Source organism: Stenella coeruleoalba (genome assembly GCF_951394435.1).
Source record: "Stenella coeruleoalba genome assembly, chromosome: 6".
Taxonomy (NCBI): domain Eukaryota; kingdom Metazoa; phylum Chordata; class Mammalia; order Artiodactyla; family Delphinidae; genus Stenella; species Stenella coeruleoalba.
Genome location: NC_137151.1, coordinates 66,199,426 through 66,225,718, shown reverse-complemented (window position 1 = coordinate 66,225,718; position 26,293 = coordinate 66,199,426). Strand labels below are relative to the sequence as shown.

General features: G+C 36.7%; 1 protein-coding gene across 7 annotated transcripts in view; it reads right to left on the bottom strand.

Moving 5' to 3' along the window:
• UBR3 (ubiquitin protein ligase E3 component n-recognin 3) overlaps positions 1-26,293 on the bottom strand; it is a 224,976-nt gene that overhangs the window by 3,317 nt on the left and 195,366 nt on the right. For 6 of the 7 annotated variants that reach the window (XM_079925165.1, XM_079925164.1, XM_079925166.1 and 3 more), the window contains 6 exons: positions 24,163-24,287; positions 17,677-17,784; positions 17,427-17,552; positions 6,413-6,592; positions 1,322-1,531; positions 177-316 (listed from right to left, as the gene is read on the bottom strand). In XM_079925165.1, coding sequence (XP_079781291.1) covers positions 177-316; positions 1,322-1,531; positions 6,413-6,592; positions 17,427-17,552; positions 17,677-17,784; positions 24,163-24,287 — 889 coding nt within the window. Of the gene's footprint in view, positions 1-176; positions 317-1,321; positions 1,532-6,412; positions 6,593-17,426; positions 17,553-17,676; positions 17,785-24,162; positions 24,288-26,293 lie in introns of those variants that run through there. The other variant, XR_013828877.1, reaches the window with a different exon arrangement.

The window sequence follows — 26,293 nt, the reverse complement described above, 5'->3', positions numbered from 1 at the left end:
TATTTCTTTAACATGATGATGGGGAAAATATCCCCCAAAATAGAAATAGTTCTAAATTAATGACTGCCAGAAATTAAAAAAATAATTATTATTATAATTACAAAGTCAGGAATGGTAAATTATTCTTACTGGCCAAACTTCAATAAAACATGTGGATATATCCATGCACATCTAACCTAAGATCTCGGTCTTCCTCTCCATGAGCATCCAAATACACAGAACCCCAGAGACAGAAGCGGTGCCCTCGAATGATGATAATCACTGATGCATTGATCAAAAGGAAAATCCCTGTTCCAGCACCACAGTTCTGAGAATGCTAAAAAATTAAAAATATATGACTGAACTTCATAATCAAATGGACTTCATAAGAAAATCAAGAATGCCTTGTCTTCTAAATAACACAGAAATATTTAAATGTTTTAAAATCAGATTTCACCTAAGTTAAATTTATTAACTCATTCTTAATACTTTATTAACAATACATGAGGAGGAATTTGGATAAGGATTACCTCGGAAATCAATTAAGAGCTAACCTAAACCTAATTCAGAGGCTAGTGTCTACAACAGCATATATGACTGCTGTTTCACAGCACAACATCTGAACATATATACCATTAAAGGGCAGCGGGATTAGGGAGAGGAACTGAAGCTGCACTTAGGAAAAGTTTTACCCACTTAAATAAAACCCCAGGTGTTTTTTTGTTGTTGTCATTGTTTTTGTTTTTGCCCTTCTACTGGATAGACCTAGAGTCTGTCATACGGAGTGAAGTAAGTCAGAAAGAAAAAGACAAATACCGTATGCTAACACATATATATGGAATTTAAGAAAAAAAAATGTCATGAAGAACCTAGGGGTAAGACAGGAATAAAGACGCAGACCTACTGGAGAACGGACTTGAGGATATGGGGAGGGGGAAGGGTGAGCTGTGACAGGGCGAGAGAGAGTCATGGACATGTACACACTAACAAACGTAAGGTAGATAGCTAGTGGGAAGCAGACGCATGGCACAGGGATATGGGCTCGGTGCTTTGTGACTGCCTGGAGGGGTGGGATAGGGAGGGTGGGAGGGAGGGAGACGCAAGAGGGAAGAGATATGGGAACATATGTATATGTATAACTGATTCACTTTGTTATCAAGCAGAAACTAACACACCATTGTAAAGCAATTATACCCCAATAAAGATGTTAAAAATGAATAAAACAGCAACAACGAAAACAAGATCCTTATATGTATTGTGTATTTAATTCAAAGAGTAGTTAAATTTGAAGAGCTGGCTTGACCATATATACCACATTTCCATGTGATTTACTCTTGCTTACCAATACACATTCACAGTAACTTTGTTGCTTGCAGCAAAGTCCTTTCAGGCATACAAAAGTACCACAAACAAGGCAAACGGCAGGATCTTTAGGAACCTTGGTGCAGACACTACAGGTTTTTCTGTGGTAGTACTGGAAGATGGTGTTATAATTTTCAGGCAACTGTAGTAGGTGTGGCAATTTCCATCTTGACTCTTGGATAAGCAAGGCCTAAAACATTATTCAAAAATATTCATTAGTCCTATGTATTTAAGTCACTAACACAAAATATTTATTTTTTAAAAGGCCTTTTTTTTTTTAAAGAAAAGAAAATCTGTCTCCAAGAATGTGGCTTATTTTCTTTATTAACACTCTTCCCATCTCCATTTTACAAATGACTAAAATAGTACTTCAACAATTATGATTCTCTATTTTAATGTAATTTTCAATTAAAACATGATGTGAGTTTTTAGACTAAGCACCTAAAACATTGAAATTTGTTATTACTTTAAAAGAAAAATATTAAATATAACTAAGCATGCATGGAAAATATACGTAGATGTACTTGTTTTTAAATATTCTTAATACATAATTTTAAACAGTTATACACATTTTTCAAAACCAAGTTTTTGACCTTTCTTAGATAAACAAACAATTCATTGGCTTTTTCTTTAGGGAAGATCATGGTTATAATTCATATTTCTATTTCAATACTTTATAATCTTTCATTCCTAGAAGATGAAAAATCTTACACCTCAAGCTGTTAAGATCTTTTGTATCCATAAGTGCTGGGGCTACAACTCTTTTCATAAATTTTCTCAGTAAGTGTGAAAAAAAAAAAAACAAATTAGTTAAATTTCCCTACAGGGTATTTTGTTCATTTTTTGCAGTTATATAAAAATACTGGAAATAGCATTAATTTTTTTTCTAGATGCTACTTCATTAACACTTAAATCAGATAAAATGTAGTATGAATCTATTATCTTAAGAAACAGTATGGAGGCTGGCAATTCACGTGGTGATCATCTCACATTACTTATAGCCATAATCCATCTAAATCAGTCTAATAACTAAGTATCCAGCTTGGTGTTTATCAATATGTTCATGGATAAAGCAGCCATGGAAGCAAGGATAAGGACAATATATGGGCTCACAATATGCTGTTTGCCAATACTCAGTGCCCAACTCCGGACTCCAAAGACTGCATATTCTGTAATGGGTTCATTATATATGGAACCCTTCCATCAGTGGAAGGAACAGCAATTTGTCCTCATTGAACTTGATACTTATCCAGATTAGGTTGTAAATTACCCAGTAGCACACACCACATGGTCTCTAATCAAAGAATTTTCTTCATAAAGAAAGATGTAACACAATAGGTGGATGTCTATGGAATTAACTGATCTTAACATATAGTCAATCAACTGAAAAAAATCACTGGTCTTTTAAATGCTGAACTACTTTGCTGATGAATTTTTAGATGGTACCAACTAGAGGGAAACACCTACTGAATGAGGTATATGCTCCTACAGAATGAGGTATACGACCTAAAAAAGCAACTAGTACATAAGGGTGATTGACTGTTCTCTTACAGATGGAGTGCACAGGTTTGGGAACCAGAGGGTGGCATCTCTCATAATTAGACCTAAAAATTCGGTCTTTAATTTCTGTTTCCCTGATATTCTGGATTCTTCTGTGGTTTCAGTACTATTGTAAGGAGGCTGTGTGCTATCTGCCAACAAGGAACATAATAATAGTTCCACTGAATTAAAAACTAAATGTCATCTGACCACTCTAGCTTCCCTAATACCACTCGGAAAAGAAAGGGAATGGCTAACAGTATTGTCTGGAGGGAGTGACCTCATCAAATAAAATAGAAATACCTCCTGTATCAGTATGTTTGAAACTCAGAGATACACCCCACCCCCACCCCTAGCGCGTTCAGGCTTGAAAGGTAAACATTTCACACAAAACTAGTACAGTCTTATATAAGCATGACAGGACAAATCACTGAGCTCAGACCTCTCAGAATAAAGTTTGGATCACATCTTTGTTCAAATAAATCCAACCAGTTGAGGTGCTGGTCAAAGAAGGTGAAAGAAGAAAGTCATATATTTGACTGTATATTAGCTACAGTTTTATGACTAATTTAAAATTTTCTTGCTTGTTGTGGCATATATTTTTGCAATATTTTTCATTCTCTTTTCCTTTCTCCTACTACTGAATTCAGGGTGAGTAGGTGCTAATTAAAAATTTCCAGGCCGTTGGGGTGTAAGAACAATAAATCACAGAAGGAATGGACATCTCCCAGAGCCTCTGGATTCAGGGAAGCTTGATGATATAACTATAGGATGTGACTTCAGGTTAGGTATTTGGGAAATGGTGGCTGCATCTGTGGTTGTAAAGGGAACAGTTACATCATTTTAAACAGGGGAAGAAATGAAACTCTGTGAATGAGAAGAAGGATGTCTATGTGCTGGGGAGGTAAGATGTGAAGGTAGCGGGCCACCAGTGTTCGTTTTTTCCAATTTGTCTGGCAACCTCATCTGCCTTCCTACATTGACAGCATTATGACTTATTTTGGAGAATAACCTCTTTTCCTGCTCCATACAGATCTGATGGGGTTGCCCCATCACAAGATCCTGCCCCATCACAGGGGTATACATATGATGCAAATTAGGCCAGTCAGATTCTCTCTCCCAGGAATCTGAATTTGGAGCATATATATAGGGAAGGAAAGTAGCTGAGATGGAGTCATCTAGCAGTAGCGCTTCAGAAAAAACAGACCAGAGGTTTGCAACCAAACTGTTTGCAATCAAAGAATCTTAGCTGTTACAAGAAAGGAGAAGCAGTAATTCAGACTATCTTTCAAGGGAAGCTGTTGCACTATTCAGCTCCAATCACTGTTTATATTTATCTAAGTCTCTCTGTTCAAATTTAAAGTTGCTGGTTAAAAAGAAATCTGGTTGACAAATGGACAGAGTTGAGGTTAGAGACAGAACAGAGTGAAGGGACAAGTGTAGGGATGCAGCTCAGATAGGGGTGAATTCAAATAACATAAAAATTCTGCATAAGCATAAATAAATAAATATCTACTGTTCTGACTCTAAAACAAATAGTTATCACTCAATTTTACAAAAAGATGAAATATATTTAAATGGTAAATTCTTATTTTCTATCAATATTCACAACAATAATCATTCATCTAAAAAGGTAGGCTTATTCTTATACTATCAAGTGATTTCGTTTTTATCTATTGCTTATCCCATGGCACATATGAAGACAAAATAATTTTAAGTATGCTCATCACTTTTTCTTCTGTCCTGGTTCTACAATAATACCCAACTCTTACTCCAAGACATTCCTCATAGGTTTTCAGACATCAAAATATAACTTCAGATTATAGCTATAATTGTGAATAAAGCAATTACTAGATAGGAAAATATTTTTATACATAGTACACAAGGTTCAATTAACTTCTTCAATTTTCCTTTCCTTTTAAAAAAAGTATAAAATGAGATAATATCTCTTTAAGGATTTCAATTGAAAATGAACAAAAGCAGAGACATTTATTATTTATGCTTACCTTGCCTTTGTTATTCACTTCAATGTTTTAAGAATTAAGTCTAGTGACACCCTCCATCTGAAATACTAATTTTTCTATTGTTCCTTTGACATTAAATTAAAATTCTCGTTTTTCCTGAAATCGGTTCCCCTTTCATCAGTTCTATTTCTCCCAATGACATTAATCCACCATTTAATTGTTTCACAAATATTTATTAGGTGACTAGTCTATATTAGGCACTTTCCAGGAACTAGGGATTCAAGAATAAACAAGAAACAATTTTTGCCTTGTGGAGTCCCCATTCAGACACATTAAACAAACAAAAGTGATAAACATGGCAACTATTAGAAACAGTGGCAAAAGTACTATCATACATAATAGAGGGAGATGGACTCTCAGATAAAGCTTTATAGAAGAGGTAACATTTATCTTAGCAAAGCCTTCATGGGTGATTAACAGGAAAACAGTAGGAAGATTGCTTTAAATAAAAGTAACAGCAATAAGCAATAGCACAGATGTTTTAAAAATGCATAGCATACTTAAGAAATATTCTTTCGTGGTTTAAGCAAGGTGGTGGCTGGGAAGTGGTATGAAATGAAGTTAGAAAGGCAAGCAAGATGGTGAATGCCATGTAAAGATTCCTGTCTTTCTCCATAGCCAATGGGACATCCATCATCAGTGGTTTTTAAGCAGGAGCAGGTTCCTATCGGAACTATGTATACTAGTTACTACTCTTCTGATGACTTGAGTTCAAGATTTTAAAGTCATGTACACTTGGTCACCAAGGACTATATATTTTTCTCAAATGTGTCTTGCATTGGTTACATTCTGTCTAATTTCTGCTGGCTAACAAAACAATAATCCAGATTTTCTTCACCACTAAATAATCTCTGGTTTCCCTTTCTCCATAACATCAATTTTACTTACTAAAAAAGCCACAAAAATTACCTCCCTAAAAACACTACTTTCATCATATTATTCCATTTCTCAAAAAACTGTAATTCTATATAGAAGAAAGTCTGAGCACCAAACCATGGCACTAAGAGCCACCCATCACTGCCTGCACTCCACCTTTCCAATTCCCTCATCCCCAACACAACACCTTTACCCATCGAGCTGGCAGCATAGAGTCAGCAAATTTTATAGTTAAAGACATGATGTTTTAGATGTGCAAGTCCAAATCTTTAATTTTTATGTGACAGTCCTCTTTCCAATAAGCTTACAAGTTCCTTGTCTGTCTTAAAATTCCTTTGTACCTTCCAAAATTCCTTTGTACCTTCCAAATAGTGCTATGACTATTTAAGGTAGTCAATAAAAACCCGATGACCTAAAACAAACTAAAAGTAACATACTATACCTTAGTTTTGTTAACTGAAACATTTCTGCTTTTACACTCATAAATAAATATAAGTAAACCATTTTTTCAAAATAATTAGTTTAATAAATACTGCCAAGACTAGATTACCTGAAATGTTAAATTCTTCATTATTCTCTTACCTATTAGCATGTCACCACTATAGCAAGTGAGTATTACTCTTTTTACATACCTTTCCTTGTTCAGCATGTCTTTCAGTAAATGAATTTATCTCAAAACACCACTGAGATATAATATCAAATGCTGGAACTGGCCAATCCAGACAGGAGGCACTGATGAATGGATGTTCTGTTTGGTAAAATGTTGGCAGAAGTCCCAGGCAGCTGGAAAGAACTGAAAACTCTTCTTCTTCCTTTTAGATATGAAATAGAAAATTCTCAAGACATTTCATCATGAACATTTCCCATTATAGATATTTAAAGTGTCATTCTCATCAATTACTTCTGGATAGTAAGAAAACTTTCTTAACTGAGTCAACTAAATAAAGTGAAGGGAGTAAGAGGAGCAAAGAAGAGAGAAAAGGTTCTGAGCTGTTATATCCTATATTCCCAGAATGTTTCTCTTTGAAATTTAACTTCCAAGTGCCATAGCATCTGCTTCATTTATACATTTATTTTAAAAATAGTGTTTTCACATATCTGATGAATATAGCCTATAGCACCTAGCTACTCTATGAAAGCAAATGTTAATTTGGGGCAAAGGGAAAGTGACTTTTGGTTAAAAAGACATAGACTGTCAGTGTGGATAAAGAAGAACAATAGCGAAAACATGGAATTCACGACAGACAGTGCTAAATCATTTGCCTAGACCCTGAATGGGTGTGAAACAAAGTCAGTTTTAAAAAGAAGGTGGAGTCTGTAAAAACTTGAGAGCTCTAACTGCCAGGTAATCTGAAGCTCTACTCAGTAATAACAGAACCAGTGGAATCAATGATCCAAGGACTCACATCTTGAAAGTTGATTTTTAAAGGAGTTTGTTAGTCTTGTAAACACCAAAATATACCCCCCACCCCACTTTATTTAACTGAAAATCCATTTAGGAGGCAAGTTAGTCTACTTTCCCCTGTCCACTGGATCAATTAATTCCTAACATCCTTCAAATTCCAGCTCCTCAGGGAAGCCTTTCCTGACCCCACTTAATGACACCTTAGACTACCTAGTTCCACGGAGATAAAATTCGTACGTCTATACTGTGTAAACACTTCAGTTCTTACATTTATACTTTCTACTTTAAAAATAAATTAGCCTGTCCTCTAAGACTGTGGGAGTAGTCCCTGGGAGTAGGGGCTCTGTCCTCCCGGTGCTTGGCACATAGCAGACATTCAACAAACATCTGTTTGCAAAACAACCAATTGTGTGGATTAAGTACAAAATTCTGAAATATGCTATAAAGAAGAAATAAAGGGGAACTCCCTGACGGTCCAGAGGTTAGGTCTCTGGCGCTTTCACTGCTGAGACCCAGGTTCAATCCCTGGTTGGGGTACTAAGATCCCACAAGCTGTGCAGCACAGCCAAAATAAAAAAAGAAATAAAGATGAAAAAGCAAAATGATATGCAGGCTGAAAAAGATGCTGATTTTTTAAATCACTAGAAATGAGGCCACAAATCCCCCATTTGTATAGATACATTAATAAGGCATGTTAAAAACTAACTTTACTGAGGTATAACTTACATACCATAAAATTCACCCACTTTAAGTCTGATGAATTTTGGAAAATGTATACTCATGCAACCACTGCTACAATAAAGTTTTAGAACAATTCCATCCCCTGAAAAAGTTCCTTGGTGCTCTTCTGCAATCAATTCCAGCCCCTGCTCCTGGCCCCAAACAACCACTTATCTGCTTTCTGCCAACTATAATCTGCCATTACAGTTTGGGGATTTTTAAAAATTCCATATAAATGGAATCATACAGTATGTAGTCTTTTGTACCTGGCCTCTTTCACTTAGCGCAGTATTTTTAGATTCATTCGTGTTATTGCGTGTATCAGCAGTCCATTCCTTTTTAATGCTGAGTAGTATTCCACTGAATGAATACACCACATTTTGTTCATGCATTTGCTTGTTGATGGAATTCTGGGTTGTTGCCAGTTTTTAACTACTACAAATTAGTCTGCTATGAACATTCATATAAAAGTCTTTATGTGGACATAAGTTTTCATTTATTTTGGTAGACACCTATTTATTTGGGGGGTTGTACTGTAAGTATGCTTAACTTTTTAAAGAAGCTGTCAAACTTCTTCCAAATTTGACTATACCATTTTGCATTCCCACCAGCAAATGACTGAAGAGTGTCAGGTACTCCAGATCCTCACCAACACTTGTAACATTAATTTCTACTCTAAACAATAATGATGTTGAACAGCTTTTCATGTACTGTTGGTCATTCATATACATTCTGATGAGAAGTGTGCCCTATTCAAATTTTTTGCTCACTTTGTATCTTTTGCTTTTTTATTATTGAGTTCCTGATATATTCTGGATACAATAATTTCTCAATATATTTTTTGAGATATAATTTGTATACCATAAAATTCATCCTTTTAAAATGAACAATTTAGTGAGTTTTAGTATATTCACAAAATTGTGCAACCATCACCCACTATCTAATTCCAGAATATTTCCATCACCCTATTTTCTTAATTTCATTTTCAAATTGCTCATTGCTAATGCACAGAAACACAACTGACTTTTTTTGTACATTTATCATGTATCCTACAACCTTGCTAAACTCGTTTATTAGCTCTAATAGCTTTTGAGAGATTCCTTACAATTTTCCACAAACAAGATCATCTAATTTGCAAACAGAGATTGTTTTCCCTCTTCCTTTCCAATCTGGATGCCTTTTATTTCTTTTTCTTGCCTAACTGCTCTTTCTAGAACCTTCAATATAGTGCTTAAAAGACAGGAAGAGGGCAGACATCCTTGCCTTATTTCTTATCTTTGTGGGCAAGCTTTCTATCTTTCACTTTTAAATATGATATTAGCTATGGGTTTCTCATAGGTGCCCTTTATCAGACTTTCCCTTCTATTCCTTTTTTTGGTGTTTTTTTTTTTTTTTTTTTTACCATGAAAGGGTGTTAGATTTTGTCAAATGGCTACTGAGATGATCATATGCTTTTAAAAAATGTATTCTATTAATATGGTGAATTAAGTTTATTGATCTTTTATTGTTGTTGAGCCAATGTGCATTCCTAGGATAAACCCATTTGGTCATGGTGTATTATCCTTTTTACTGGTAATATTTTATTAAGGCTTTTGCTTCTATGTTCATGAGAGATATGGGTTTGTAGTTTTCTTTTCTCATGATGCCTGGACTGGGTATTAGTAAAACTGGCCTCATAAAATGAGTATGCAGTGTCTCTTCTTCCTCTGTTTGCCAAGAGTTTATATAATATTGATAAAATTTCTTCCTTAAATTTTTCATAGAATTCATCATGATGTTATCTTTGTTGTTATAAAGTTGTTGATCTCATTTTTTGGCAGGATAATAATTGTAGAAGTTTAATAACTAAATCAATTTCCTTACTCAATATAGATCTATTCAAAATTTTCTATTTCTTCTTGAGTCAGTTTTAGTAATTTGTATCTTTCAAAGAATTTGTTCATTTTATAGATGTTATCAAATTTGTTTGCAAATGTTATTCATAATATTCTCTTATGGTTCTGTAGGAACGTTTCCTCCTTCATTCCTGATATTGGTAATTTGTATCTTCTCTCTCTCTTTTTTTTTTTTTCCATAGCAATCTAGTGAGGAGTCTAGTTCCTGGTTAAAAACCTATGTGTGCTTCCCTGGTGGTGCAGTGGTTGAGAGTCCGCCTGCCGATGCAGGGGACACGGGTTCGTGCCCCGGTCCGGGAAGATCCCACACGCCGCGGAGCGGCTGGGCCCGTGAGCCATGGCCGCTGAGCCTGAGCGTCCGGAGCTTGTGCTCTGCAACGGGAGAGGCCACAACAGTGAGAGACCCGCGTACCACACACAAAAAAAGACAACAAAAAACCTATATGTGTTTTTTCAGGTCTAACCACAGATAATCACAAAGGTTTTACTTTGCAGGTCTCATGGTGAAAACTGTCCTCCCTCCACCAGACTTGGCACACAGTCAGTGCACTGCAGTCTCTGAAGGGATCTTCAATCATGGTCTCAGGCCCCCTGGCCAGTCATACTCTTTCACACATTTACATTCCCAGGCCTGGCGCCTTTATTCCTAGGCCCCTCTATCTGAGGCCTTGGGCAGGGGTCACTTTGACACTTCTGCCAAGGCCAGCTTATTAAGGGAAAAAGCTGAAACCTTTAAGAAACTTTTCCCCACTCTGACTCAGTACCCAGGACTTTTCCACTCCTATCCCTACCCCTTCACCCTCCTCTCCACCTCAGAGTTCATAACACTGCAAAAAACTTCTGTTTGCGGCTCCCTTAACAGATTCCCACATCTGTGCTGATCCACCTGATCCTTAACCGGTACATCATTTCATTCTATGAACGTGATGGAACGGGGAATCAGCATTTTCTCTGATTTTAGCCTCTTGATTATACTATCACAGTAAGTGGTTAAAGGTTTAACTCTTTCATTTGTGGCTTCCTGCTTTAATCAGCCACTCCAGTACCTAGCAGCTCAGTTCTCTCTCTCCCAGCTCAGCTGAGCTCCTGACATTTAGGTCTATCCATTTTATTGATCTTTGCAAAGAACCAGATTTTGAACTAATTGATTTTCTCTACTGTTTCTCCATTACTATCCATTGACTTCTGCTCTGATTTTTGTAATTTCCTTTCTTTTACTTGTTTTGGGTTTAATTTACTCTTTATTCTAGTTTCATAAAGTAACAATTTAGATAAATGATTTTAGACCTGGGCTTCCCTGGTGGCGCAGTGGTTGAGAGTCCGCCTGCCGATGCAGGGGACACAGGTTCGTGCCCGGGTCCGGGAAGATCCCGCGTGCCGTGAAGCGGCTGGGCCCGTGAGCCATGGCCGCTGAGCCTGCGCGTCCGGAGCCTATGCTCCGCAACGGGAGAGGCCACAACAGTGAGAGGCCCGCGTACCGCAAAAAAAAAAAATAAATGATTTTAGACCTTTCCTCTGTTTAAATATAAGCATTTGAAGCTGTATGTACCTCTCCAAGAACTATTTTAGGGGCATTTCACAATTTTGCTATGCTGTGTTTTCATTTTCACTCAGTTTACGTGTTTTCTGATTTCTACATGATTTCTGCTTTGATACATAAGCTATTTAGAAGTGTGCTGCTTAATTCTCACACATTTGGGGATTTATATATTTCTTTCCTTTACTGACTTCTAATTTAATTCTGTGTGGTAAGAAAATATGTTTTGTGATTTCAATTCTTTTAAATTTATTGCTACTTGCTTTATGGTTTGGCATATGGTACACTCTGGTGAATGGGCCATGTGCACTTGTAAAAAATATGCATTCTGATATTGTTTGGTGGAGTATTCTATAGATGTCAATTATATCAAGCTGACTGATAGTATGGTTCAGGTCTCATTTATCCCTGTTGATTTTCTATCTACTTGTTATTGATTACTAAGAAAAAACACTGAAGTTTCCAGGTATAATTGTGGATTGTCTATTTCTTCTTTCAATTCTGTCAATTTCTGCTTTATGTAATTTGGGGTTTTGTTGTTTTGTGCATATATATTTACAGCTGTTATATGTTCCTGCTCTATTGAGAGAGGGCATTTATGTTCTAAGGTAAGGCACAAAAACAACTTGAGACAATGGGAACTACTAATGGTAGGAAAATAGCAATACTTTTTCATCTTCTTTATGACAGAATATCCAACAATGGATAAAAATGAACAAAGATCTACATAAATGTATCTTTCCCCCTGGGATTCACAGACTACTTCAGGATTACTTGGCCTCTCATGAAGCAGCTGTTGAATCCAAAAGTGGGTCACTAAAATGAAAGAAACCTGAGGAAAAATTTATAAAAGATGAAAAAAATGAAAGAAAAGTTTCTCATTCCTCAGCCCCAATATGGTACTAGAAATAGTGTTAGACTAAGATATTTAACTAAATAAGGAAAGTCTAATAGATTTGTGTGGAGAGCAGGCTTCTGTGTCAGAACATGTACCAGGTACCATTCTTGATGGTACAAACAAAATGTTTGTTTAAAAAGTGTATTATTGGGCTTCCCTGGTGGCGCAGTGGTTGAGAATCTGCCTGCTAATGCAGGGGACACGGGTTTGAGCCCTGGTCTGGGAGGATCCCACATGCCGCGGAGCAACTAGGCCCGTGAGCCACAACTACTGAGCCTGTGCATCTGGAGCCTGTGCTCCGCAACAAGAGAGGCCGCGATAGTGAGAAGCCCGCGCACCACGATGAGGAGTGGCCCCCACTTGCCACAACTAGAGAAAGCCCTCACACAGAAACGAAGACCCAACACAGCAAAAATAAATAAATTAATTAATAAACTCCTACCCCCAACATCAAAAAAAAAAAGTGTATTATTAAACTCAAGAGCGTCCTGGCTATTAGAAATAATCACTGAATTCATTAGCAAGGTGGCTAAATATAGATTAACGTTCAAAAATTCCAACTGGATTTCTCCATTTTAGCAACATATTGGAAAATGTAATTTTAAATGATTCCATTTACAATAAAACAAACAGACATACACAGGAAACTTTAAAAGCATTCTCTTTGGGGTAGGGCACAAAAAAGGATACTGCCTATTACTTTCACTGCTCAAAATAGTACTGGACATGCATTAAGACAACAATAGAGAAATAAAGATTTGAAAGGAAGGGATGATACTGTCATTATTTTCAGATGATATGATACACAGAATACCTAAAAGAATCAAGAGGCAAACTACTAGAATTAATAGAGTTCAGCAAGTGCCCAGTCACAAGAACATACAAAAATCAATAGTATTATTTTATACCAGCAAGGAGTAATCAGAGAATGTTACAGAAAACAAGATATCATTTAAATAGAAACTAAAACCATAAAGCCTCTAGATTAGCTTTATAAAAAATACCAGACTTTAAGATGACAATTTTAAAATTCTATGAAAATATTAAAAGAAGACCTGAATAAATGGACATAAAAACTATGTTCAATGCCTTAAAACGATAATTCAAAGCGGTTCTCATCTAACAGATGTAGGAGTTTGGAAAGATAGTTACGAATTGATATAACATTTATATATAAGAATAAAGGTGCATATATAGCTAACCAGCAAAAAATTTTAGAAAAAAGCATTTGGCAAAAAGATATTAGAAGGAAAAAAAAAAGTGAAACTCACCCTGCCAGATATAATGTCTATAATAAAACCATTGTTAAGAGTGTGCTACTAGTATAGGAACAAATAGGTCAGTAGTATACAACAAAGAACCCAGAAATATAGAAACATGTTAGCATAAGAAATTAGTATGAAAAAGCCAGGTTATTTTATAAATAGATTATCTTGTAAATAGTCTTAGGAAAACTGCCTCATCATATGGAGAAAAAATTAGATCTTTACTTCATACCTTACTACAAAATAAACTTCAGATTAAATGAAAAATATAAATGTAAAGACAAAACTATAAAAATAAGAGAAGAAAATATAAAATAACTTTATAATCTCAGACTGGAGAAGGATTTTAAAAATAAGATTCCAAAAGCACAAGTCATAAATAAAAAAGTGATAGCTCTGACGACATTAAAATTAAATATTTCTGTTCCACAAAGGGCAATACAAAGTCTGTTAAAAGATATCATCTGCAGGGCTTCCCTGGTGGCGCAGTGGTTGAGAGTCCGCCTGCCAATGCAGGGGACACGGGTTCATGCCCTGGTCCGGGAAGATCCCACATGCCGCGGAGCGGCTGGGCCCGTGAGCCATGGCCACTGAGCCTGTGCATCCGGAGCCTGTGCTCCACAATGGGAGAGGCCACAGCAGTGAGAGGCCTGCATACCGCAAAAAAAAAAAAAAAAAAAAAAAGATATCTGCAAAACTGACAAAGCAATAGCAAGATAGTGACAGAAACCCCAATTTTTTTAAATGCTCAAAGAATAGGAATAGGAAATATACAGAGGAAAATTTAAATGTCTAAAAAGTACATGGACTGATGATCAATTGCATTTGTATTAGAGAAATGCAAAGTAAATTAACCATAAGCATATACTTTACCCCCATGTGACTGGCAAATATTAGAACACTGGATAATAAAAGTGCTAGCAAGTATAGGGTAGAAAACAAGAACCCTCACATAATGCAAATGGGAGTGTGAACCTTGAGCAGCCATGTTAGAAGGCAAGGAGGCAGAATGTATCCCATACATACATAGGCAATCCGATAGCTAGCTAGGTATAGAATCCAGAGAAAGTTTAAAAGTATACAAAACATTAGGCTCATTGCAGCAGTTTATTTTTTTTCATGGTAGCAAAGATTTGAAGGCAGCCTGGATGTTCACCAATGAGGAGTAAGTAAAATGTGGAATACACATATATTGGAATACCACTATGAAGAAATAAGAAAGAATTATCTCCAGCTACATGATTAGGTTTAAATGATATAATATTTAGCATGAAGAAAGTAAGAAAGATACAAGATTTATAGCACAATACCAGTTATACAAGTTAAACAAACACAAAATAACACTATATGCAGTTTATATTGACATACACATTACATCTGAGAAGTAAGGGATAAGATATCATGTGGGGAACAAAGGGAAAATATTATTAGAGGCACTATACTTAGTACGCCAAAGCTGAGGAGTGTGATCAACTCAATTCCGTGCATATGCACCTCCATCTTTCCTCTCAAAATTGAAAAGATAATTTCAGTTAAAGAAGTGAACAAGGGGAACAATATAAATACTATCAGATGAATGTGGTAAATTCTACCTCTAACTGACTTACTAGCTTAGATGTGTCTTCATCCTTCAGTTTCCTCACTGTAAAGTGAAAACCTAGTTTATAAGCTAGTTAAGAAACAGCCAGCCATTATAAACTGCTTTGTAAATATCTTTGAACAAATAAATGTTTAGTCCTTTCTCCCCCAAATGAAACAAAGGGCTATGAATGAATGATTCCTGAGTTAACTTCAAGAAATAAAGAAGAAAACATTAAGGGAAAATTGCTGAGTGAGTAGATTTGCAATTAGAATCAAAGGGAGCAAAAGAATAAATTTTAATAAAAATTTTTTGGATAAAAGTATGAGATATGAATGGGTGAAACAAAATACTCCAAATGAAAGAAAGTGACATAAAGAAAAACATGTCAAATCCACAAAAGTTAAAAGTAGGCATAATATTATACCCATCTATAGCATACTATCATGATTAATAGAAACAAAAAAGCCAAAGTGAATAAAGTAGAAGAGCAAGCAAATATCTAACTGTATATTTATTTCTATATTATATATTCATGTATTTCTATAATTATATACATTTTTATGTATTACATATATACTTAAAAGCAAAAAAAGATTACACAGATGACACAACTCTAAACAGATATATTCACTTCAGGTGAATATATCTACTTAACTCAAATAATCCAACCAACCCCTCAAATTGAATATATGCAAAATACTTTCATCTCGGCCCACACAAAACTGCTCCATATTCCTCCTCCATCAACTGTACCACAACGGTTCAAATCTCCCAGGCTCAAAAACCAAGTACAGTATGCTTCCTTCTTCTCCCTTGACTCCTACATGTTCAACTAGCTATCAAATCCTTACTATTTCATCTCCGAAGTCTTTAATTGCTTCCTATCCTCTTCTATTTCTAATATTTCCTTTCCCAACTGGCTTTCCTGTTCCTAGTCCCTCCAGTCCTCACAGCTCACAAAATGTCTTATATTGGAATGAGGTTTCATGCTGAAATAAAATTTGAATCATGTCACATTTTTGTCCAAAAACCTTTCAGTGGTCCAAATTCCTTTCATGTGAAATTCAAGATCCACCACAATTTCCCCTTAACCTGTCTTTCTGACACTATGTCACACCATTCCTTTTCATGCCTCCTAATAGATAAATTTCTTCCTTGGTCTAAGTATATTCCCAGTGCTCTACTATAGGCATCGCTGTACACCCAAGCCTTGGACTAATTTTCAGTGCTCAATACAAGAGCTTCTGCTTCCAGGTACTTCTCAGTTTATGGGAGAAAAATACCCTCCAATAAAAACAAATGACAAAATAAACCAAGAATACAAGAACACAAAGGTAACAAGAACACAAAGAACCACAGCCTTTGGTTTTTAAATGTGAAGAAAGCAAAGCTGATGAAGGAAGTAGTAAATTTTGTTTGATTAACCTTCTCTATGCTTCACATGCCAGAAGGAAACATGCTTTTAAGTTCAAATTTAAAAATAAATATGAAAGAAACTATCTAATGGATGAATATTTTTAATTTGTTCAATATCTTAGAATTCTAAATAGAATGTTTTGGGGACAAATGTGCAGAGTTTATCTTGAATCACTTGATAAAAACCAAGCAATCCAAACTATTTAATGCAATGGTCAATTATTTAAGAGAGAAGGAACCATCAACAGCTTAATTCTGATATACCGCATGCAGGCTTCGAAGACCATAAATATAAGTGACTTAACTCTCACATCAAATTCCCTGGAAATGAATGGCAGATAATGTCAGGGACATAATCCTATAAACACAATTTGGTTTACTTACCTTCTGGTTTCCAACTCTGTCACTTTCTTGCCTACTCACACTGACCCACAGTTTTACAAAATAGATTAAACCAGTGATAATTCATTCATCCAAGTTTTAATTGGCTACAAATTGAATATTTTGCAATTCTAAAATTACATAAATGCCATCAGATATTCAAACAACCAGTTTGCTGGCCAACATAACATGACACCCTTTAAAAAGGATATTAAATGCCAATGACGATTAGTGATAAATATATTAATATGAATACTATCTTCTGTTCAAGTACTGGGTGTTTATTACCACAGATCTAATCCGAAACTCCTCTAATGTCAAATATTAGTAATATTACCATAAAAATGGGTAGATGTCAACAAACACAAAAGTAACAATAATAGTAAATATTCTAAATATTAATTCCTTTGAGTTAGACTAACATATACTTGTATGACAGTTCTGGATATATAATAGATATAAGTATTATATGTCAGTATATTTTTAAAAATTAGATAATTGTTTAAAAAAAAAAAAAAGGCTCCCTACTCTCTACCACAAATTATACCTGGCAGCTAGGTAAATCTTCCCCAAAAAGGTGGTGCTGAAGAAGGCTGGTGATTCTGAGGAAATGTAAGCAGAAGTCCTGTAAGTATTTTTCCGTGGATTCAGGAGACCAAGCAATAGGGCTAATCTAAAGTTAAAAAAGAAAATCAGGACAATTCGTTCTATAATAGACATAACAAACAGTAATATTCATAATGCCAAGAAAATCTAAATTTTTAAATAACCACTACATCTGGTCATAGAGAACATACCGTTGCACACTCCTGCGTTCCTTCTTCATGGTATAACTTTCCTTTAGATAGTTCCCTTATCACAAAGCTCAATAAGACTTCATAAGACTTCTCTGCATCACATGTATTCTGGAAAAAATTAAAAATTAATTCCATTAGTCACTGAAAATTACAAAACCATTTACATCGGAAAGAATACCTTTTAATGAGTAGAGTATAATCATGATTTCATTACTTTTCAAGCATGTAAACTTCACTTTCTCAAAATCTGTGTACAACAGTACACCTCTGGATTCACAATGAATTTGGATAGGTGATGAAAGCTATTCCAATACTTCTTTAAAAGACAGCATATAAGTTACATAATATATGTGTAAATGAACATATCTATATCATATCTTTTGTCCCAGTAATTCTCACTCCTGGAAATTCTTCCTAAGGAAATAATCTAAAGAGAAAAGAAGAACTTTATGCCCATGACATTCACTGAAGCATTATAATAGTGAAAAATTAGAAATGACCAACAGAAGTGAAGCAATTATTGCACTTGTCTGGTTAAGAATCCACCTGCCAATGCAGTGGACATGGGCTTAAGCCCTGGTCTGGGAAGATCCCACATGCTGTGGAGCAACTAAGCCCATGCACCACAACTACTGAGTCTGTGCTCTAGAGCCCACAAGCCACAACTACTGAAGCCCACGAGCCTAGAGGCCGTGCTCCGCAACAAGAGGAGCCACTGCGATGAGAAGCCCGCTCACCGCAACAAAGAGTAGGCCCCGCTCACCGCAACTAGAGAGAGCCCACGCACAGCAATGAAGACCCAACGCAGCCAAAAATAAATACATAAATAGATTTATTTTTTTTAAAAAGGTGAAGCAGTTACCTAAATTATGCAATACCAGAATATTTTATAGGCAGTAAATATGACAAATTTGAGCTACAGAAAAAAGTGTTTATAGGGTGGTGTGCAAAAAACTAATAGAAGTATATATATGCTCGTTACAGTGATAAAATCATACATGCATGAACATAACATGGACCCCAAATTTTTTTCTTTTATAGTTTTACTCAAATTCCTTGAATAGAATTTGTTAAAACACCTTAATGTAAAAGTAAATAGGACCAGGCTTCCCTGGTGGCTCAGTGGTTGAGAGTCCGCCTGCCAATGCAGGGGACATGGGTTCGTGCCCTGGTCCGGGAAGATCCCACATGCCGCGGAGTGGCTAGGCCCGTGAGCCATGGCCACTGAGCCTGCGCGTCTGGAGCCTGTGCTCCGCAACGGGAGAGGCCACAACAGTGAGAGGCCCGCGTACCGCAAAAAATAAAAATAAAAAAATAAATAGGACCATATGTTTATTACAGAAAACATTAAATAACAATCTACAAATTAATTAAGCTTAATGACTATACTTTTTATAAGAAAGGAAAAAAATGGCTATTTATAAATTTATTTCAATAAGGCTTTTGCACATAAAGAAATACACTTTTTATATTCACTGAGATATTAAAAGTTGTTGCAAATTACAGGAAAGTATAATCTTAAAGTAATAAGTTTGTTGTGATGTTTATTCATTAACTATATTTTTAATTTTTAAATTTTTTATATTATCTTTTATTATTTATTTATTCATTCGTTTGTTTATTTATTTATGGCTGCGCTGGGTCTTCGTTGCTGCGTGAGCGCTTTCTCTAGTTGCAGCAAGTGGGGGCTACTCTTCGTTGAGGTGTGCGGGCTTCTCATCACGGTGGCTTCTCTTGTTGCGGAGCATGGGCTCTAGGTGCGCGGGCTTCAGTAGTTGTGGCTCGCGAGCTCAGTAGTTGTGGCTCGCGGGCTCTAGGGCACAGGCTCAGTAGTTGTGGCGCACGGGCTTAGTTGCTCCGCGGCATGTGGGATCTCCCCAGACCAGGGCTCAAACCCGTTTCCCCTGCACTGGCAGGAGGATTCTTAACCACTGCACCACCAGGGAAGTCCCTAACTATATTTTTTAAATAGTAAAATATAAGAACTGAGTAAACACTATGGGATATAAGTTTATCCTGAATTTTTAAGGCCCTAATAGTCAGGACCACAGAATTTGTTGTTTGATGATACTGTCTTTCTTTCTCACATGTTATTGTGCTCTCTTCAACTAGACTGTAAATTCCAAAATGTCAGGAACTATGCTTTATATCTTCTATGTCTCCCTTTGCATAACAAAACTCTGAGCAATAATACCTGGTGGTTAATTGATGGAATTTATTTTGGTAATGGAGTTTTTGACCTTGGAACTTGCCCGGATGTCTCTCTTTTAATAATCAATTCTTTGCATTATTTTTAAATTACTCCTCTGCTTTCTGCCATATCATGCAGCCATGTAGTGTTATCATGTCCTGAATAAACTATAAAAGGTCCCTGACTCAGCAACTGCTATCCTTGTATCATGTGACCCACCCCACCCCTGCCTAATTAATCAACAGGATGATCGCTTGCCAAATATGATGACCTGCAGGTTACATATAATTTACAAGAATCAATATCCCACTGAATATCAAAACAGCAACATGTTATGTTTTTAGAATTGATTTAATCAGAGTAGTTCTTGAATAGCCAATTCAAAAGAAAATATTACCACAATTTTGCTGCTTATTAATCAATGTGACATAAAGTTGTGAAAATATACAAGACAGCCTAAAAGCCTAATTCAATATACTCTTTTGAGTAAAAGATTTATAGAGCATAACAACAGAAAAGTATTTCAAGTATAATACTTTCCAAATTATGGGGAAAATATCCTCCAATAAGAAACAAATGATACTCAGATCACCCAAGCAAGTTATTGAGCAATAATTATTTTTTAAATTATTATTATCAGATACATTTTAAGTATTTTTTTTTACTTAAAGGAGGTACTATATCAGATCAGAAAGTCAAATATAATGTAGTAGTCACTGTTTTGTATTGAGAACTCTTCCCATTAGAAGAGTATTAGATAAGAAAATAATTTTATTTCATACATAAGAAGTCTTAGAAAACCATATTTTATATAAGCAATATTTAAATACAGCAAAGAGTAGGCTCCTTGGTAAAGCTAAGAAGATAAGCTTTAAGAAGTAAAGCTTTTCTTTTTTTTTTAAATAAATAAAGCTTAAGAAGAGGATTTCTGGATGAAATTTCATGGATGAAAGACCCAGGATCATGAGCAGAAGAATCCTGTGGGAGAAGTGGCAGAAGTATGTGAGTTAAATAAAGAAAAGAATTAAGAGTTGAGAGATGCAACAGATGCTGTTTTGGGTAGATGCTTTGCCTAAACTATAGTGCTTCTAGGGACTTCTCTGGTAGCACAGTGGTTAAGAATCCACCTGCTGATGCAGGGGACATGGGTTCGAGCCCTGGTCCGGGAAGATCCCACATGCCACGGAGCAGCTAAGCCCATGTGCCACAACTACTGAGCCTACGCTCTAGAGCCCGCAAGCCACAGCTACTGAGCCCGTGTGCCACAACTACTGAAGCCCGCGCACCTAGAGCCTGTGCTCCGCAGCAAGAGAAGCCACCACAGTGAGAAGCCCGTGCACTGCAATGAAGAGCAGTCCCCACTCACCGCAACTAGAGAAAGCCTGCGTGCAGCAATGAAGACCCAACAGAGCCAAAAATAAATAAATAAATTTATTTAAAAAAAGAAAAAATTATAGTGCTTCTTAAACTTTTTGGGGTGACAGGCCCTTTGAGTATATGCTGGATCCTATGGTCCTACTCCCCAAAACAAAACAAAGGGAAAGGACCCCAGATTAAGAAATCCTGGTATAAAAACTCTTAACAGAAATTCCACTCACCAAAAGATCACAATTTATACTAACTATAATGATGATTTTTCCAAACAACTAAACCTCATTATCAAATTAACTCTAAAATCCCTTTGAAAATAACACAGTACCTATGTATTTTATTTTACCAGATTAGATCTGTTTTCATTGGAATTATCATACCTGAGGATAAGGAATTATAAGGATGAAATAAATGAGACTCAATGAAGAAAGAAAACAAGGAAGGGAGTGAGAGGAGGGAAGAACTAAAAGAAGGAAGAAATAAAGGAAGAAGGAAATTTTTTAAAGGAGGAATGAATGATACAGAATAATTACAGAAATCACAGTGATATTTCATTATTCATAAATATTATTATTTATTACTTATTTATTTATTTGCAGTCCGCGGGCCTCTCACTTTTGTGGCCTCTCCCGTTGCGGAGCACAGGCTCTGGACACGCAGGCTCAGCGGCCATGGCTCACGGGCCCAGCCGCTCCGCGGCATGTGGGATCTTCCCGGACCCGGGCACGAACCCGTGTCCCCTGCATCGGCAGGCGGACTCTCAACCACTGCACCACCAGGGAAGCCCCCATAAATATTATTATTTACAATCCTATATACCTAGATGTTTAGATTTATGGTAGAAAAAGCTAATAATGTGGCAAACCAACCTGCAGAATGTCATAATTTTTTGTTTTCATTCACTGAAGGAATTTATATGGCTATAAATTTCTAATTTATGTTCGGATAAGAATTTGCCTTATATTAAGTGTTTTATTATTTTTAAAAATAGCTAACAATGATCAAGTTGAGAAAGAAAACTGACAGAAGTTACCTAAATTACTTCATGTTCCTTCCATCATAGATTTACAATTGTCTAATTTTCTGTCAGTAGGTGTCATTTTAGTGAACAGTCAGATGAATAGATTTAGACCCAAACTATATCAGAAAATGTTTTAAATGTGTACTTTTTCATGGTTAGACAACTTACTAAAGAAACATTTAAACAATGACACAGCATAGAAACCTGTTACACCTGATTTGAATACAAACAATCCCAATATCAGATTAGAGTGCACTCAGAGAGACTAAAAGAATATTTAGAAAAAAGAAAGATAATTGCAGAAGGCAAAATTATCCACAAAACAACTAGAAACAAGGAGGAAAAAATCACTGAAGGAAAAGACAGAAATTCATTTTGTTATTTCAAATAACAGAATTTTAGAAATAGAGGGGGCCTTATAGATCATATGTTCTTAATTTCTCATTTACCTATGACAAGGCTGAGGTTCAGAGAGTTTTTATGTCTTGAACAAAAAAGTAATATCTTTATTTAGTGGCAGGAACTTGGCCTTGTACTCAGGTTCAATGGCCAACAACCAGTATCCCTAAATTAAGATATAACAAACTTCATAATGATACTACATTAAATTTCTGTACACATAATCATGATTTGGGACTAAACTAGTGAAAAAAGTGAAGGTTATATTGAATACATTTCATGTATCAATATCTATAATTGGTTTTCTCTCCTTTAATACAAGTAGATATGATTTTAACAGAAACTTTTCAATGAGGTTTAAAACTTCTTTAAGAGTCTATAAACCAAAGAAAAGGTTCAATTTACACTATACTTATTATTTTTTCCTACCAACTTCCCCAAATAAACAGGGAAGTAATCTTTATTTCACCTATCTCTACGCCAAACTATTCACTCAGTTGGTTCCAGAGTGTACAGCTGGCTCCAAAGTATACTTTGGTATACATAGGATACTTTGGTTCCATAGTGTCCCATTTGTTTTCAAGCCACTGAAAATACTTACATTTAACTAAACTTGCAGAATTTTTCTAAATTGTTCATATAATTTTAACTGAAAGAGAATGCCTTTAAATTTACTAAGAACTTATATATCTATATATTTTTAAACATGGGAAAAAAGTAGTTTTTAAAGAGGTATAGCTAAGAAAAGGCCAGGATTTTTAAATCTAGAAGTGGTGAGTCAAAAGCGATCTTGGATTGTGACTGGGGATGAGGCAAGGAGAAGATGACAGATAAGTAAAACAGGTAAGTCTACATACATTTTATTACTTGCTAATTGTGTTGATACAATTTTTATAACTTCTTTAAGTTTAAGGCTTGCAGCAAAAACAAAACTGTCCAGACACAAAGGGGTAAAGGTCAACATTTAGAGATAGATACAGAAGACCTCATTCTACAAGGAAAACATTTTTAACTTTTATAGCCTGAAGGTGTTCCATTTCCAATTAAAATACTGTTAATAACTCATTTTGTGGACTTCCCTGGTGGTGCAGTGGCTACGAATCCGTCTGCCAATGCAGGGGACACAGGTTCGACCCCTGGTCCGGGAAGATCCCACATGCCGCAGAGCAACTAAGCCCGTGAGCCACAACTACTGAGCCCGCGCTCTAGAGCCCGAGAGCCACAACTACTGAGCCCACGAGCCACAACTACTGAAGCCTGCGCACCTAGAGCCTGTGCTCCACAACGAGAAGCCACTACAGTGAGAAGCCCACACACCGCAATGAAGAGTAGCCCCTGCTCGCCGCAACGAAGACCCAACGCAACCAAAAATAAATAAATCTATTTTTAAAATTATTAAAAATAACTCGTTTTGCCTTTCAAACATCTAATCTCATTCATTCATATCACCAACTTAAATAAATTCACCTGACTACTAAATAACAAATTCAGACAAGACACTAACCTTTTTCAGAGCTCCCGTGTGTTTCCAGGCTGACCTATCGTCCTCATTGCATTTAACTGAAAGTGCCACAAGACCTTGAGTGTACAATAGGGTAAAAAGCACCTTCACAATGCAGGTGAAATGGTCTACAAGAGAAAGAGAAGATCATTATTTCTTTGGAATCTAGAAATTTTGTACTCAAGATAATTTCACAAATACATGACTTTCCTTGCATGTGTAACTGGTTTTTGTTCAACACTTAAGTAATAAAATAACAATGTGATATTATATTTTCTGCCCAACAGATCTGAAATTATGAAATCAAATTCCCTTTATTCATCTACACAATATGCCAATAAGAGGCTTTTAGCAGAATGAGAAGTGTGCTCTGTTTCAACCTCAGAATAACTGTGTACCCTTGGCAAATCCCCTTACTGGGCATCATGTGCTTAATAACAATGTCTGGGAGTCTGAGTGTTTAAAACCAACACTTTATCTGCTTCTAATTTGATATATATCTTATAAAAAATAATACAATACAATATAGAACTTCTAAAGTAAAAAAAAAATCCCAATATTTTAAGTACTCTAATTGAATTTTAAAACTCAATGAAAGCTATAACAGTGCAAAACAGTAGTAACAATACGTAAAATGCCTTGCACATATTAGGTACTTAATAAATGGTAGCTTAGTCATCATAATTAACGTTTATATACAGCTAATAACTTAGAAAATTTCTTCAAATGTCTCCTTTCAATCCTCGTTAACAGTCTCAGTTGGACAATTGAGTTTCAAAAGATGTGCCTGTGACAACAAAGCTAATAAGCACCCATGTCTGAACTTGAATCCACACAGTTCGGTTATCCCTTCTATTATATTATGCTACTCCCCTAGTAAATAGTTGCCACCACTTAATCAGTTGCTAAATTCAGAAACTTGTAGACATCCTTGATACTTTCCTGTCTCTTTCTCCCTACATTAAAACAATCACCAAATCCTATCAATGTTTTTAAAATATCATTCAAGTCAGTTCCAACACCCCGGACCATGCTTCCATCGTTTCTTGCCCAGACCTATAAATTCCAGCCTAAATAGTTGTGTTGGGGGTTCCCAAGACCACTTCCGGATTTGATGATTCACTAGGAAGACTCACAAGACTCAGCATATAGTCCTATGATTTATTACAGCAAAAAAACCCAAAAAAACAAAGTAAAAGAGCAGAAGGAACAGGCATATTGGGTTAAGTCCAGAGGAAACTTTCAAGAGACCTCTCCCTGCAGAGTCACACAGGATGTGCTTAATTCCCCCAGCAATGTGTTGTGACAGTACATGTTAAATATATACCAGGGAAGCTCGTTAAGAAACTCTGACCGGGGCTTCCCTGGTGGCGCAGCGGTTGAGAGTCCGCCTGCCAATGCAGGGGACACGGGTTCGTGCCCCGGTCCGGGAGGATCCCACATGCCGCGAAGCGGCTGGGCCCGTGAGCCATGGCCGCTGAGCCTGTGCGTCCGGAGCCTGTGCTCCGCAGCGGGAGAGGCCACAACAGTGAGAGGCCCGCGTACCGCAAAAAAAAAAAAAAAAAAAAAAAGAAACTCTGACCAATTGAGACTGCAGGTGGCGGAGCGGGGGAGCTTCAGAGCAGCAGAGGAGAGCACAGCAACAGGGATGCAGAGGGCAAAGCGGAGAGATTCCCGCACAGAGAATCGGTGCCGACCAGCACTCACCAGCCCGAGAGCCTTGTCTGCTCACCCGCCGGGGCGGGCGGGGCTGGGAGCTGAGGCTCTGGCTTCCGTCGGAGCGCAGGGAGAGGACTGGCGGCGTGAACACAGCCCGAAGGGGCCAGTGCACCACGGCTAGCCGGGAGGGAGTCCGGGAAAAAGTCTGGACCTGCCAAAAAGGCAAGGGACTTTTTCTTCCCTCTTAGTTTCCTGGTGCGCGAGGAGAGGAGATTAAGAGCGCTGCTTAAAGGAGCTCCAGAGACAGGCGCGAGGCGCGGCTGACACCGCGGACCCCAGAGATGGGCATGAGGCTAAGGCTGCTGCTGCCGCCACCAAGAAGCCTGTGTGTGAGCACAGGTCACTCTCCGCACCTCCCCTTCCGGGGAGCCTGTGCAGCCCGCCACTGCCAGGGTCCCGGGATCCAGGGACAACT